At 45.8% G+C, this 16,870-nt stretch overlaps 1 protein-coding gene across 1 annotated transcript in view; it reads right to left on the bottom strand.

The window, feature by feature from the left end:
* Positions 1–16,870, bottom strand: part of CACNA1C (calcium voltage-gated channel subunit alpha1 C) — a 236,876-nt gene that overhangs the window by 12,290 nt on the left and 207,716 nt on the right. Inside the window, exons 33-39 of the mRNA XM_015564299.1 lie at positions 13,242–13,407; positions 12,517–12,644; positions 11,756–11,852; positions 9,859–9,961; positions 3,797–3,898; positions 1,537–1,664; positions 979–1,113 (exon numbers count right to left, since the gene is read on the bottom strand). Of these exons, the coding sequence (XP_015419785.1) occupies positions 979–1,113; positions 1,537–1,664; positions 3,797–3,898; positions 9,859–9,961; positions 11,756–11,852; positions 12,517–12,644; positions 13,242–13,407 (859 nt within the window). The remainder of the gene's footprint in view (positions 1–978; positions 1,114–1,536; positions 1,665–3,796; positions 3,899–9,858; positions 9,962–11,755; positions 11,853–12,516; positions 12,645–13,241; positions 13,408–16,870) is intronic.

Raw genomic sequence — 16,870 nt, 5'->3', positions numbered from 1 at the left:
GGTGGGGGGAGGGAGGTGGTGGCGTGTCTTAGAGATTTCAGATCTGGAACCGGGCTCATGCCCAGCATTCTTTCCTTGTCCTGGGCAAGTGGGCAGGTAGCTATTGGCAAGGTTGGTCAGCGGGGTCTGGGCAGGGCCGTGTGAACCTGCTGCTGTGTCCCTGAGGCCACTCAGTAACGCACACTTCGCAGTGATGAGAATGAGGATGTGATGACAGGTCAGCTACAGGCAGGACCACTTCCTCTCGCCTCCCTGTGTTTCCACAGCCTGGGGACCCGGGCACGGGGCTGAGAGGGACAGGTGTGCGCTGGCCCTCACTGGAGAAACACTTAGATAAATGCCTTCGGGATTAGGCAGGTACCACAAATGAATGGAGAGAGCTGGATGTAAGAGCCAAGCATTCCAGTCATGTTGTTTCTACTGTGAACACTGAAGCTCAGCCTCCGGCCCAGGGGAGGAGGGGCGAGGCTGGAGGGACTCTGTGACCTGGAGAACACATGTCCCGTCTAGGGGACAACTTCCACTGGGCTCCAGCCCTCTGCTGCCATGGGGGCCACAGCCTAACATCGACAGGGCTTCGCATGCTTTAAATAGAAACCAGAAGTCTAGATTTTTATTTGAATGTGCCCGATTTTCAAATGTTGGCGAACTAAATGGGCCTACATGTTAGCTGTGGCCCAAGGGCCATCACTTTGCAGCTTCTAATGTACTTTCTCCTTGGAAACATTTCCCTCGGAAAATGGGTCCCTCTTCCTCCTCCTAGAGCCTGAGATGCCCTCAGAGCTGCCATGTCCTGGGAGCCCTGGCTTGAGAGGGAGTTGGGCTTGGAAAAGGGAAGGGAATAGCTGATAGGCAGAGCTGGAATCTGCCATAGAACTCGGGCCTTAGTCCCTGGGTTTTCTTGGCAGGACACCAGTCCACCCTCCTGCTTCAACTGAACTTGATTAAGGTGGAGAGTGCTCTGTAGCATCTGCCTACCCTGAAGATGTCGTCTTCAGAGGCGGCAGACACAGCCTCCTTCATGGCTTTGTCTAGTTCCTCCTCGGCTGTCAGGTCTCCGGAGATGGCCCGTCGTATCTCGGGCCCGATGTCGTGCAGCGTGCGCAAGCCAGCCTGGAACCCAGAGGGACGCGTGAACCCGGGGCCCCCGCCCAGCCACTCACCCGCGTGTCTCCCCAGGCAGGGAGCCCCCAGAAGGCACCCTGTGTGTGTGAACCAGGGTGTTTCCGGGACCGCTCTGTCTGGCTCCAAGTGGAAGAACCCAGGCTCGTACCCAGGAGAGATGAAGGCATAGTAGGTGGCAGGGGCTGTCAGGGAACCTCAGCCCCACTCCAGAGCCTGGCACCGCGGAGCAGGCAGGGCCATGCGGGCAGTGTGTGTGGAGAGAACACGGAGGGAAAGGACTATGTTCCCTTCGCGCATCTACCTTCTGAAGGGACTTGGCTCCGCCCACTGGTGAGAGACTTGGACCCTGGCCAGAGGTCAGAGGAAGGTGGCCAGGCCTTTCCTTGGGGTGTGGCCCCCCTGGCCCCTCACCTGTAGGGACAAGGCGTTCCTCTGGGAGGGCTTGCCCACGAGGCCCTGCTCTTTGCGCTTCTTGAATTTCCGAAAGTACTCTTGGATCAGGAAAGTAGCATAAAACTTGCCGACCGTGACCTCATCATCTGACATTCAAAGAGAGAACAGGGAATTGGAGATGAACAAGGGGAATTCAGTTGGGCTTTATTAATTTATTTTTCAGCAGCCAAACTTTAAAAATTTTTAAATTTATATTTTGAAGAGATAGTACATTCACATGGTTCAAAAAGACAAAACTATATAAAAAATTATATAGTGAAAAGCCTCTCTCCCACTGTTCCCATCTGCCAGGTTACTACCTCCTAATAGATAAGCTTTTTGTTAGTTTCTTGAATATTTTTGCAAAGATTCTTTATGCAAATGCTTTCCGTAAATGAGCAATATATTCTTATTGCCCCCTTTTTAAAGAAAAATACCATATTGTCAAAATTATTTCCCACCTTGCTCCGTTTACTGAACTGACATTGCTACTGTTCCTATTTGATTCCGAAGCTTCAGACCCGCTGCAACCAGTCCCCTAAGTGCAAACATAGTTTTGCTTAAAGGCCAGCAGGAGGGGTGGTGGGAGGAGCACCTTCCTCCTGTGTAAGTTTGGGTTTTTCTTTCAACCAGACAGATTGGGTTGGCTGGGACCCCTGTCTTGGGAATGAACCATGTGATGGAGAAGCCAGGAAGTCTCCAACGAGAATATTTCATGTCCTATAAGGAGCCCCTTTGCCCCACCTCCTAGGTCTCTGTGAAGGACAGGGCCACGGGCCTGGGAGTCAGCTGGTTGGGTCAGATCTAAGGGCTTGCGATGGTTCTCCTGCTTCTAATTGTCCTCAAAGAGGAGCCAAATCCACAGCAGCCCCCTCATTGCCATTGGGAGGAAAGACCCTGAGCCCCTGTCCAGGGCAGTCGGGGAGGAAGTGTTGCAGGGGAAAGAGCTTGGCGCTCTGGCATCCCTCAGACCTGGGTTCAAATCCCAAATCTGCTAGGCCCTCACAGCGTAGCCTTGGGCTAGCTACTTAGTTTCTAAGAACTTTGATTCTTTGAGCAAACATCATAGAAATGTTATAAGGAGCAAAGAAAATACTATATGTAAGCCGTCAGGTGCCGCCTGTCCACCTCTGTGACTCCACTTCGTCCCAGTCCTGCCTTCCCTCTGGGAAGTGGTTCTCAACAGGGGTGGTGTCACCTTTTAAAAAGTGTTTTGAGGCTGGTGGGATGTTTTTAGTTGACATGGTGACTTGGGGTGCTACTGGTACTAAATGGCTCTCGATGTGGCCCTTAAGGACAGACATGTTTTGCACAATAAATAATAGCTTCGCACTCTTTCAAGTATTATGATAGGACACCCATGTGGGGGACAACCTGCTTATAGTTATCCGAGCTAAGAATCTAACTTCATTTTACATAGTTTTAATATATCCAGAATTTTCCAGGAACATAACTGCTGTGTAAGTTGACAGAAGACTTCACTTCACCTGCCCCGATGGAATCTGCGTCCCCGCTGACGTTGACCTGCCTGTCTCAGGCAGCATGTGTTCTTTGCATGTGCATGCATGTAGGTGTATGTACATATATGTGCGTGTGTAAAGTTGTTTAAATATACTTAGGCTTTATACTTCAAAATGACAAAAACAAGATGTTGACAATATTCAATCATCTGACTTCCTTTAAACACTTAATCGTTATACGTGGGTGCATACAAGCATTCCTTCAGTTAGTTATAACTTTATATATTGAAAGCCATTAGATTTCAAAACATTTTATATTTGTTAAAGCATTATATTAATATTTTGGAAATTACATGTGTGAGAAGGCTGTTTTACCTATGGCTCAGGACAGAGGTAGGGGCTGTGGGTGGACAGGGCTGAGCAACATGCCCTGGGAAGGACACACACAGCTCCCACCAGAAGGCGCTCTCAGGACCCATTTATGACAAGAGCCATCAGGCCAGGGGTTTATGGGGAAACTTAAAAGTTTCCTTGAAGTTCTGCCAAACCTCAAGCTTTGAGAGGCCTTGTCTGACTTCATCTGCGAAATGCAGGACTGGACTCGATCTCCAACCCAACAGCCTATATCTGAGTTTGTGGAGGGTGTGGCACCCTCGTCCCTTCTAACCAGGAGGGCCTTTCAGCCCACCGGCAGGGTTCGGGGAGAGCAGGTTTCCCACAAGCCTAGCAACTCAAGAACCAGGCAGGTGGCGAGTGTGCGGAGGCCGGGAAGCACTTACCGCCTGCGGGGGGTACCACTTGGTCCAGCAGCTTCATGCTGGTCCGCTTCCAGATCTTCTTGATTATGGCCCGCAGCTCCTCATTGGCTTGTTCCAGGTTCCCTGAGGGGAGGGAGACAGACACAAGGCTGAAAAGATCATCTGACTCTTGGAGGCCCCCCCATGGGGTGTGCGCTCAGCATCGAGTGCCCCACAGATGGTCCTGATCCCTTGTTTCTCTCTTTCTCCCCTGTCTTGTGCCCTGTCCAATGCCATTCCTTCTCGGTCTGCTACTCAGCCGGCCAGGGGCGTCCCTTCACCTCACACACTGTTTTTCCTTGTGGGCAGCACTTAGGACTGACAAGGCTGCTGGTGCTGGACAGAGCTCAGCAGCCATCTGGCGGGAGAGCACAGGGGCTCTCCCTGGATGGCATTTCTCAGGGCCACGTGGTTGCCAGGGAGATGTGGGTGATTGGAAGAAGAGCAGTCTCCCCAGTGTCAAAGCCCTTTGCTGAGTCTCCTGCGGAGAGCAGGTGGCACAGCCTCAGTCTGGAGGCAGAAATTGAAGACACTGGATTCTCTGGATCTACCTTCCCCACTGGCGAAACAGGCTAATGAGGTGTTCACCCCATGTGGCCTCTGGGATAATGGCCTTATTGCCATATGAGAGGAAAGCTGAGGCCTGCAGCTATGAGACAGGATGTAAGATACCCCCAACCTGCCTCCCACCACCACTGATATATGCACCCCTGCACAGTCCCTGGCCTGTGACCAGAACGGATTTCACCCTGTGAGTAGGTTATATTACATGGCACATATGACCCTGAGATGGGGAGGTTATCTAGGTGAGCTCAACCTAATCACATGAGCTCTTTAACAGTAGAGAGTTCTCAGGTACAAACTTCCAGTATAAAATAAGTAAGTCCTGGGAATATAATGCACAGCTTGGTGACTATAGTTAGTACTGTATTGCAATTTAAAAGTTGCTAAGAGAGTAGATCTTAAAAGTTCTCATCACAAGCCCTGGATGGGTGGCTCAGTTAGTTGGAGCATCATCCTGTACACCGAAAGGTTGCAGGTTCAATTCCCGGTCAAGGCACATACCTAGGTTGCGGGTTTGGTCTGTGGTTGGGTTGCGTACGGGAGGCAACCAATCAATGTTTCTCTCTCTCTCTCTCTCTCTCTCTCTCTCTCTCTGTCACATCAATAAACATAGCCTCAGGTGAGGATTAAAAAAAGTTATCATCACAAGAAAAATATTATAACTATACATGGTGATGAATGTTAACGAGCATTATTGTGGTGATCATTTTACAGCATATACAAATAACAAATCACTAAGTTGTATACCTGAAGCTATTATAATGTTATATGTCAATTGTACCTCAATAAAAAACAAAACAAACAAAAAATAAACGTGTGAAGAGGGTCAAAAGGTGGAAGTAGAGAGTTCTCTCCAGCTGGGAGCAGGAGTGAGAGAGATGGTGGCGTGGCCTGGAAGAAAGCACACACCGTGTTGGGAGCTGAGCTGAGAGAGGCAGCCTCTGGGGCTGAGTGGTCCCAGCAGAGAGCCAGCCCTGCAACTGCATGAAGTGAATCCTGCCAACAACCTGAATGAGCTGGAAGTGGGTTCTTCCCTGGAGCCTCTGGGAGAGGACACATCCTCACCAATATCCCGTTGGCCTTGTACAGCCCTGAGCACAGAACTCAGCTACCCCATGGCTCCCCTCCTGACCTACAAAATTGGGAGCCAATACCTGGGTGTTGTTTCAAGACAAGAAAAGTGTGGTAATTGGTTATACAGCAATAGGAAACCAATACTGGCAGACCTCTATGATATTCCGTTTTAGACCACCGCAATAAAGTGAATGTTGCAATTAAGCCAGTCACAATTGTTTTTGGTTTCCCAATGCATATAAACATTATGTTTACACTATACTGTAGTTTATTAATTATATAATAGCATTATCAATATATATATAAGCCAAAGTGACTGTTACGACCAGATGACCGGATGACTGGCCAATAGCTATGATGCACACTGACCACCAGGGGGCAGACGCTCAATGCAGTAGCTGCTCCCTGGTGGTCAGTGAGCTTCCACAGCCAACCTCCCTCAGCTGGCCAACCTCCTGTGCTCCCTGCCCCCCAGATAGCCCCGATTGGGAGACGGCCCTGATTGGCCTGATCGCCAGCCAGGCCGAGGAACCCCACCCATGCATGAATTTGTGCACCAGGCCTCTAGTGTCTGTATAAATAATGTAAATACCTTAATTGAAAAATATTGTTAAAAAATGGTAACCATCAGCTGAGCCTTCAGCAAGAGCTAATCCTTTTGCTGGTGGAGGATCTTGCCCTATCTGCAATGAGCAATAAAGTGAGGTCTGTGTGCTGAATCGCTTAGTGCTGCTCTGCAGGGAGAAGGCACGGCCAGAGCTGGTCAGGCTGCCTGCGCTAGAATCTGCTCTGTGGCCCTGCCAGATAGGCTCCCTTTGAAGGAAGCCCAACAGGAGCAAGCAGAGGTGGCAAGGGAAAGTGGTGGACACCTGAATCCCCTGTGAGAACGTCACCTGAGCCAAAGGGCAGTCTTGGCATTCTAGTTGTGGAGGGAGTCCTTCGTGGTCATGCTCCCTTCCTGGGTAAGGTAGCTAGTGGTTTCTGACATATGCAGTGAAAGAGTCCAAATTAATACAATGCTCAAATATACTTACCTTATGAGGTGGGTTCAATAGCGCTCCCTCCAAATTCATGTCCACATGGAACCTTGGCATATGATCTTAGTTGGAAATAGAGTCTTTGTGTATGTGATTAGTTAAGATGAGCTTGTACTCATCAGGTGGGGCCTAAATCCAGTGTGACTGGTGTCCTTATCAGATGAGGAGACATGTGGAGAGACACAGGGAAGAAGGCCAGGAGAGGATGGAGGCAGAGACTGGAGGGAGGCAGCCACCAGGAGCCAGGAGAGAGGCAGGGAACAGCTCCCCGTCAGAGCCGGAAGGGACCCCCGCTGACACCTTGACTTTGGGTTTCTGGCCACCTGAATTGTGAGAGGAAACATTTCTGTCCGGTCTGCTACTGTCTGCTACCATGGACTTAGGCAACAAATCCATCTTCCAAAAGAACTTTTAAATTTTTTCAGGTCTCAGTTTATTCTCATGATTAGCTGTGTACCTGGGGAACGTCACTAGCAGTTGTTGCACATCATCTAAGTATTTAAACATATCTTCCTTCTGCATCCCAAAGTTTTGTGTGGCTTGGGACTGGTTCTCTGAAGGTGATAATTTCTGTCCAATTCCTTCCATGCTCAACAGTAAAGGGTGATGACTGGTAAAGACTTTATCCTCACAAGTTGAGACGCTTTCTCACATTTCTTTCTAGTGGCTTCTAAGAACTTGCCTTTGTCTTCTAGACTTAAGAGATTAACACTATGGGGGATGGTTTGTCTCTGATAAAGGTTTGCCCCTGAGCTGGCACTGTGGGCCCTTTGGTAGCTATCCCCCTGCCCCCCCAAATTTCATGTTATTCTGGTAAGAACACTTAACAGGAGATCTACCCACCAGACAGAATTTAAGCATACAAAACAGTGCTGTGAGCCGTAGGGACAATGCTATGCAGTAGATAAATGTCTTCATGTTTCAAGTTTCCTTTAATTGTTGAGTGCAGTTCCCATGTGGCTGGCTTCTCCCACCCCCGAGCGCTCATTTCCTGGAGCCTGGCCATGTGTCCTGGGTATTTGGGAGCAGCACCTTTGGCACTGTCAGCAGTGGTTGGTATTCTTTAGCTGGGGCTTGGTTTGCGCTGACAGCGCATCTTCAACAGTGAGGACTCTGGCCTCCGTGCACCAGTGCTATTCAGACCTCCAAGGAATGAAAATGTGTTCCCTCAATTTACTTCAAGCTGTAAGTCCTGCACAGTATTCCTTCTTGCAGTCATCACACCTTCTCCGTTAGAGAAGGAAACCTTTCCTCCTGGACTGTAATGGTCATTGTAGAAATTTGGAAAGTAACAGAAGTAAAGGAAGAAGGTAAACATCACCGCTCACTCTAATACTCAGTGAGAATCATTTTAACATAATAAATGTCCTTCCAGTTTTTCTCCTTGCTATATACACATACATTAAATGTGTGTTCAGTTGTTCCCGTGTGAAGAATAGGCCTACTTACATCCACTTCAGATTGAGCTATTGCATTAGCTACCGAGAGTATATTCGTTGTTTCCTTTTACTAGTAGCTTAGCAGCAGAACTTGAACCATTTTTAATTTTTTTAGAGATTAGCTCATTACTTTTGACATGTATTGTGATGGCCTGTTTTTGTTTTCTTTCCTTTAGGATGTTTCTATTATTTTCTGGAAGGCTTTAACCGAGAGAAGGCACCTCTCTGGGTTACTCACTGAAGTGACTCCCCTCGTAGCAGCCTGTTTTACCCTCTTATTTGACGATGAAGAAGTCTAAGCAGAGAGAACACACAACTTGTCACAGATGTGATCCGAGTCAGGCCTCCCTCTCCCTGCCCAGCTCCTTCCGTTGCGCCCAAGACGCGCGCGGCTGGCAGCCCGCACCTCTCAGACTGAAGCATGAGAAGGGAAAGAAGACATACTGCTCCTCTCTGTGCTTTCTTTGTTCTCTAGATGAGGGTTTCAAACTTCATTTCCTGTCTGAATCCTACCGTGGCTGGTTGAACGTGCAGATTCCCGAGCCTGCTCTGAGCCTCAGATTTGGAGATCTGGGCTGGTGCGTGGGACTCAGTATTTTAAAGAAACTCTAATAGTTGAATCTGAGGCAGGTGGTCTTTTGATCACTCTCTGAGAAACACTATATAACAGGCTAGAAGGTCTTACAGCAAATACAACTCTTAGGTACATTTCATATAGCCTTTTCCACAGATGGTTCAGGAAAACATCAATTACACAGACAGCCGATTACTGCAGCCAAAGCGGCTGTAGCCCGCAGGGTGCTTTTGTGCAAACTAGAAGGTGTCCCTCCATGTGGACACGGGCCCAGGGAGCACGGCCTGCCTAGTGGAGCACAGGTGCGATCTTAACCCCTACCCGTGACTTGGCTGAGCCCTTGTGCCACTGTATGTGATGACTTCGACCATAGTTACCGTTTGCCACTATGACCCCTTCCCCACACAGGGCATTTTTTTAACCCTCACCTAAGGATATGTTTTTATTATTTTTTAGATTTTTTTAGAGAGGGAGATAAAAAGATAAGAAAACGGGGGGGGGGGGGAGAGGGAGAGAGAGAGAGAGAGAGAGAGAGAGAGAGAGAGAGAGAGAGAGAAGAGAAACATGATCATTTTCCTCCCGCACACGCACCAAATGGGGATTGAATATACAACCTAGGTATGTGCCCTGATTGATTCTTTTAAAAAATATATATTTTTATTGATTTCAGAGAGAGGAAGAGAGAGAGGGAGAGAGAGAGAGAGAGAGAGGGAGAGAGAGAGAAAGGGAGAGAGAGAGAGAAACATCACTGATGAGAATCATTGATCGGCTGTCTCCCTCATGCCCCACACTGGGAATCGAGCTCGCAACCTGAGCATGTGCCCTGACCAGGAATCAAACTGTGACCTCCTGGTTCATGGGTTGATGCTCAACCACTGAGCCATGCCGGCCAGGCTCTTATTGACTCTTGTATGTGCCCTGACTGGGGATCGGACCCGCAATCTTCACATATCAAGACAAGTTTCTAGCCAGCTGGGCTACCCATCCAGAGTCCACACAGATTTTTTAGTTTAAAAAAGAATGTTGAGTATTTGAGAGGCCCATTTGCAGACAATTCAATTTCATTTAGGTGAGGCTTGGTCTTGCTTCAGGTAACACTCACCTTTTTCTGGTTTTTGAACGATACCCTATGACTTCAAGATGGAAAGCTAGAGTTCAAAATAAATAAGCTAGAGGTCATTCAAGAGGCAAAGGAAACAGGATGAGGCCCGGTTTATAACCCCGAGGTGAGTTATTGCTGAGCCACAGCTCCGCGCAGGACAGGAAGGTCCTGGGCCTCTGCAGGTGCCGACCGCCTCTAGCTGGTGTGCCAGGTCTTCTGGGTGGCTCTTCCAGTGCCCTGTGGGTGATTCTTACCTTCTGTTTTGATCCTCAGGGCTGTCCGGACCAGGGCAAATAGGGTGGCATTGAACATGACCGTCCCATCACTGTTCAGAGGCATATTCATGGAGACCAGACGCTGAAGGGAAAGGGAGGCAGAGCTGGTGATTACAGCAAACGGTTCTCAAAGGACCCACAGAATCACCAGGGCAGGAGGACGCTGGGAGGGAGCCTCTAAACATGTGTGCATGTGTCTGGAGTGGGCGGGCGTGTAGAAGCAGGAGCCACTGAAATGTATTCTACACCTGTTCTGGGAGAATCTTGGCTTTGCTAAGGATACTCTCACCCAGCTGCACAGAGTGAGGGAGGGATGGAAGTTGTCCCTGTTAGACCCTTGCTTCCAACCCCTCCTCCGTTCAAATGTTGCTCATGAGTATGGGTGTGCTCTCTCCTGGCAACAGAGACCAGCGATGCACAGGCATTTGCTGGGAGCCACCTGCCAGCCCACATTCATCTAACGCCTGATAAGAGAGACAATAACGGGAGATGCTTGCAGGAGATGCATCTGTCCTTTTTCTCTGTATATTGAAAAATCTACCTCTACATCAGGCTGGATCAGAGGCTTGCTGACACTGTACAGGATTGGGTTGCCCTCTCTCCTCCTTCCCCACCCCTCAACACTGCTACCATGGCACTGTGCTCAGTGTGGGGCCCTCAGCATATACCAGGGTCATTGTGAGAAAAGGCACCATGAAATTCATTCTGGCATCTGCTCCCAGGATGTGGTCAAGGCTATTATTCGTTAGATCACATGGTGTCCTCCTGTCAATCGTGGTGTCAAGAAGGGTTACAATTGCTCTGAGTGACTTTTCCAGCGGTCTCTGGGAAGTGCCAGCTCAATCGCAGCCTGTGCAGGCCCATCTGGAGGCCCCGATGGAACTGCAACCTCACTCATCGCCACTCTTGTTTCCCACTATGCTTTCCCTGACGTTTAATTTGTGCTCTTTGTTTCATCTTTTACACCCTGGGAAATCTTCTAAAATCTTTTTTTTGGGGGGGAATGAAGTGGAGGTACAAGTGAGGAAAACCTGAGTAAAACAGAGCACAAGTAGAAGGTTCTATATTCTGTCAATTCTCCATTTTCCATGAGTGGGTTATCCACAGAGCTGAATTTTTCTACTTGTGTTTCTTCCTCTGTACAGTTCTCTGACGTCACTGCCCCCCAACCCCTTTTCAACCCGTCACCATTCCAACATGGAATTCAGAAGGGTGATCATGAGAATTAAAGAAAGAGGACAGAGAGTGGAAACAAGACTCTTCAGCAAGTGCTGGGCTACATGGTTGGGATTACAGTGAGGCAAGAGAGGGCACACGACTTAAGGGAGCGCTCACTCTCAGGGTCATGCAAGGGCCACATAGGCAAGAAGTCAGGTCTAACAGAACCTAGGATGTCTGTCCTAAACATCGTGGACTCACTTAGGAATCTGATGAGCATGATGATTCTCTCCCTGGTATAATTTGTGTCTCAGTGACTTCATATACAATTTTGGGGCTTCGTGGATCCCTAAAGCTGATGCATGGACCTTCTATTGGCCCTGTGATCCTAGGAGAGCACCCTAATCCACCCTCCTAGATGGGAGTCTGTGAGGTTGCCTAGGTGGCACAGTGTGCTCTGAACAAGGGCCTTTACTCAGGAGTTGGCAAGGACTCACTGGGACATGAGGCATTCACTTCGCTTTTCCTTTATAGAGGCTGAGAACTTATTGCTGGAAGGAACCTTAAAATATAACCTGGCTCAGGCTCATTTCTTTAGGCACATAACACACTGTCTTCACTCCCTTAAAGCACTGGCCTGACCAAGGTTACAAGACAAACAGGCATCTTGCCTCCCACATTTTCTCTTTTTTCCCCATGAACCCAGGTTGTCTCTTACTTTGCAAGCCACTCGGTGAGGGCACAGCTTCCCAAAGCCCAGTGGGGGCTGAATCCGCCGGAGCAGGGTCACCACATCCAGGTGTTTGATACGACCCCTAGGAGAGGAAGAGGAGGAGGGAAAGGCCAGCCAGGAGCCATGGTCTTAGCCAGCGGGCCAGGACTCATGTTCCTGAGAGGTGGGGGCCCACCTATAGTAGGGACTCTCCATAGCTGGAGTCCTATTGGTCAAACTCAGTGCAGAGCTACAGAACTGCATGGTAAAACTCCAAAACCAATATATACATGTTTAGGTTTTAGTGAGCCATCCAGTGGTGTATGTTCAAAATGGAAGGATTTAGCAGTGCCATGAAATTCTCAACATGTACTTGCTGCTTCAGTCAACTAACCACCTGACCAAAAGGTATTTATTGAGTGTTAACCAAACGTGATTGATTAAAAAAGGTATCCTTGGACTGAGGCAGGAAAGGAGTTGAGATGTACCTGGTCCTATTCATCCTAACTTGAATATCTACCAGTTATTCCAAACCCTAGGATCTTCTATCTTTCCATTCAACTGCAAATTGCAGATATATTCACGACTTAATCAAAGTGCCTGGCTTCCTACTGCTGGTCCTTGACCCTGGACCCTGATGCCTGGTACAATTCAGTGTTTCCAGTGGACGCACCCCACACTAACCCATCTAGACCCTCTCCTATAGGTATGGTTGTGCAACCCTCCCTCTTGGCTTCGGGAATCAGAATTTCCGCCTGGGAACTTACTTGGCCTCAGGGTCATACTCTGCCCAGATTCTTTTAAATTCGTCCAAATGGTGGGGACCAAGGATTGACCAGTCCCTTGTCAGGTAGTCAAAGTTGTCCATGATGACAGCTACAAAGAGGTTGATAATCTGCAGAGAACAGAGAGTATGATGAGTTGCCTAAGAGGACCTTCTTACACACTTCCACTTGAATCCACTTTGCCAGCATGGCAGAAACCGACATTTCTAAAGACCAGCCATATGTCACCATTTACACCACCAGTCCCTGAAACTTGGGCCTCTTGGATATGATCATAACACAGCTCCCCTCAGAATTGTGTGTGCTGAACCCACATGTGGGCTGAACAGCTTCCCTCCTAGGCTGCTGGGCAGGGCTGCCAAGAAGAGAGGGCAACTTTATCTGCCACCTTTCCCTCCTTCTCCAATCAAAGGGTCAAAAATGTCTAAGTTGCTTCTAGGTCTCCACAGGCATCTCCCTGTCCTCTGGGACAATGCCACCATGACAAAAGCCAAGAATGGACAAGAGAGATGCCGGCTGCGGTCACTCTGGCTCAGGCTTTTTGTCCTTGTCTCAGTGTGGTTGGACATTCCTGCCAACTCAATCTTTCCACGGCAGCTCTTCGGCGGGGTCGCCCTTGCCATGAGCTTTGGAGATGGCAGGGTCAAGCTGCCCCACCCGACCTGCTCGCTCATTCCCTGTGGCTATTTAGTCCAACTCCAGCTTACCAGGAAGGCACAGAGCATGTAGAAGCTGATGAAGTAGAAGACGGCGAAGCTGCTGCCACAGGGCGCCTCCCCTTCCGTGCTGTTGTGGGGCTCAGACTCCGGGGCGCACTTCTTCCCTGGCATGCAGGCCAGCATAATGTCCTGCCACGCCTCCCCAGTGGCACACCTGGGGCAGAGAGGCAAGAGAACCCAACACCCATGGATTCAAGCCCACATGTCTGGCCCCATCCCCGGCCCCTTGCAACACCGTATTATCACTATAGTCACCATGTGTCACATCAGATCCTCAGACCTAATTCACCTTAAAATTGAAGGTTTGTACCCTTTTACCAACTTCTTCCTATTTCTCTCCTGGAAACCACTTTTGCATTCCCTGTTTCTATGTGTTTAGATTTTTTAATTCTATTAGTGAATTAAAAAAATATGTTGCTCATGTGATGGGTATAAAATATTTCACTGCTGTTTTAATTTTGTTTTAAAATGACTAATGTGTTGAGATTTTTATTTCATCTTCTGTTGACTTGCATGTTCATATTCTTGTCTCATGGGCTATTTGTCTTGTTTGTTTGTAGGATTCTGTCTATATTTTTCATATTAATCTTTTTCAGTTATATGCATCACAAGACCTTCCAGTCTGTGGCTTGCTTGTCTTTAACTTTATTTATGGTGTGTTTTGATGAATCTAAGTTTTAATTTTCAATGTGGCCAAATTTATAATTTTTTTTCTGATTTTTTATTTTTAATTTATAATAATTTTATAAAGTTTTCCTCTATGTTTTTTTTGTTTGTTTGTTTTTGCATCTTGTTTAAAATATTCTTCTATATTATGGGTCATAAAAAAATTCTCCTCTGTTCTAAAAGTTGTAAAATTTTGTTTTTCATAATAACCCATGAATCTGTAATATATTTTTGTACTCCATATGAGGTAGAAATATGCTTTCTCCTTTTCTGTATAGATAACCAATTTTATTAATAGATAACCAAATTTATTAAATAGTCCATCTTCATCTATAACTGTTTTCCCATACATGTGTGGATCTCACACTAGCCATTTCATTCTATTCCTAGTAGACCACATTGTCTTGACCACTCTGACTTTACAGTTAAGTCTTGCTGCCTCAGAGAGTGACTCTAGCTTGTTGTTCTTGAAAACTGTCTTGGCTATTCATTTTCCTTTTCTATTCCACGGACATGGTAGGGTCAGCTTATCAAGTTCCATGAATAATCCTGTTGAGCATTTTACTGAAATTGTATTAAAATATAGATTAAGTTGGGGAATTTGAGATCTTTGTGATATTGTCTCCTAGCCAGGAATATGACACATGTCACCATTTATTTAGGTCCTCTTTCATGTGCTTTTAAATAACATTTTATAATTTCACCATAAACATCTTTGTTAGGCTATTTCTAAGTATCTTATTTAAAATAAGCAAAGTATTCTATTATAAATGGTATATTTTAAAAGTTATATTTTCTGTCTGCAGCCAATATAGAGGAAATAGAGTAAAACCTTGATATAATTGATTAATTCAAGTGAGGGGGAGTCTGTTAAAGCCGAAAATCTGTTATATAATAAAGTAGGTTTTCCAAATGTGTTGTTAAAAAGTTGACAAATTAGCCCTATCCAGTTTGGCTAATGGATAGAGCATAAGCCTGTGGACTGGGGGGTCCTGGGTTTGATTCCAGTCAAGGGCACATGCCTGGGTTATGGGCTCGATCCCCAGTAGGCAGCGTGCAGGAGGCAGCCAATCAATGATTCTCTCTTATCACTGATGTTTCAATCTCTCTCTCCCTCTCCCTTCCTCTCTCTGAAATCAATAAAAATATTTTTTAAAAAGTTGACAAATTAGTTTACCTGGTTTTATTTATGTAGACATATTTGTGTCATTAAAACTCAGTCTGTATGAAAAGTTTAATTTCAAAGAAAAGTTTTCTATATGTATTACTGTAATTTTAAATATATACTGAGTAGGTCTAGTAAAAGCATGCATTCACCAGTCACCGGGAGAGTAAACAAATATACACGGCTAGGCGGGGCTTAGCACAGCTAAAAGGGCTACAGAAAGTCATGGAACGCCCGTTTGACCCGGTGATCCCACTTCTAGGAATATATCCTAAGAAATCAGGTGCTTCTATGTCTCTGAATCTATTTTTGTTCATCAGTTTACGTTGTTTGTTAGATTCCACGTATGAGTGAGATCATGTGGTATTTATCTTTCTCTGACTGGCTTATTTCACTTAGTATAATGCTCTCCAGGTCCATCCATGCTGTTGCAAATGGTAAGAGTTCTTTCTTTCTTTTTTTTTTTTTTTTACAGCTGCCTAGTATTCTATTGTATAAATGTATCACAGTTTTTTAATCCATTCATCTGTTGATGGGCACTTAGGCTGTTTCCAAATCTTACCTATGGTGAATTGTGCTGCTATGAACATAGGGCTGCATATATTTCTTATAGAAAAGCATCCACTTTATTTAGATTTTCAAATATATTGACATAAATTTGTAATAATATTCTCTTATTGGGATTGTCAGATTGAATTAATAAAAAAATGTTACTACTATGTGTTGTCTATAGGAGACAATTTAGATTCAAAGGTACAAGTAGGTTGAAAGTAAAAGAATGAAAAAAAATCCCTCAAGTTCGAAGCAAATATGTCAGACTGTATTAAAATATAGGCTACTTAGAAGAGATATATATCTAAAATGTAAGAATATAGCAAGGTTTATGTTCAAGTGTGGAAAAAGTATACCATATAAACACTAAAAACAAATAAACAAAAAGCTGGTATAGATGTATTAATATCACACAAAGTAGAATTTATAATAAAATTATTAGTAGGCATACATATTTTATAAGGTTAAATGGCTCAAATTGCCCGGGTCAGTGTTTCTGAGTGGTTAAAGCATTGGCCTGTGCACTGAAGGGTTGAGAGTCTGCTTCCACCCCTTGTTGTGTGCTGGAGGCAACCAGTCAATGTGTCCCTCTCACATCGATGTTTCTTTCTCTCTTCCTCTCTCACTCCCTTATACTCTTTCTGAAGAGCCATGGAAGAAATATCCTCAGGTGAGGATTAACAACAAAAGGCTCAAATCATCAAAAAGATACACAAATTTCAAATTCTAAAACAAAAGTTGTTTCTTTGAAAACATTTAATAATAATGCTAATAAACCCCTGGCAATGCTGATTAAATGCTGAAAGAGAGAGAGGGAGAATGAGAGCATATAACCAAGGATGAAAAAAAGGACAACACCACTACAGACATTAAAAGATAAAAGGGTATTATTTATGAATAACTGTACATCAATAACTTTGAAACTTTAAATGTAATAAAAAATTCTTAGAAAAATACAATTTATAAAAACTGACTCCAGAGTAAAAGAATATTTGAATGGGTCTTTGATTATTAAAATCATTAAATCCATAATTGAAAACCTCCTAAAGGCAAGAACATACAATGGAGCCAAGATAGTCTCTTCAATAAATGGTGTTGGGAAAATTGGACAGATATATGCAAGAAAATGAAACTAGACCACCAACTTACACCATACACAAAAATAAATTCAAAATGGATAAAGGACTTAAATGTACGACAGGAAACCATAAAAATTCTAGAAGAATCCAAAGGC

Source organism: Myotis davidii, unplaced genomic scaffold (assembly GCF_000327345.1).
Source record: "Myotis davidii unplaced genomic scaffold, ASM32734v1 scaffold1031, whole genome shotgun sequence".
In the NCBI taxonomy this organism is placed as follows: domain Eukaryota; kingdom Metazoa; phylum Chordata; class Mammalia; order Chiroptera; family Vespertilionidae; genus Myotis; species Myotis davidii.
This window is presented reverse-complemented; position numbering and strand designations above follow the sequence as displayed.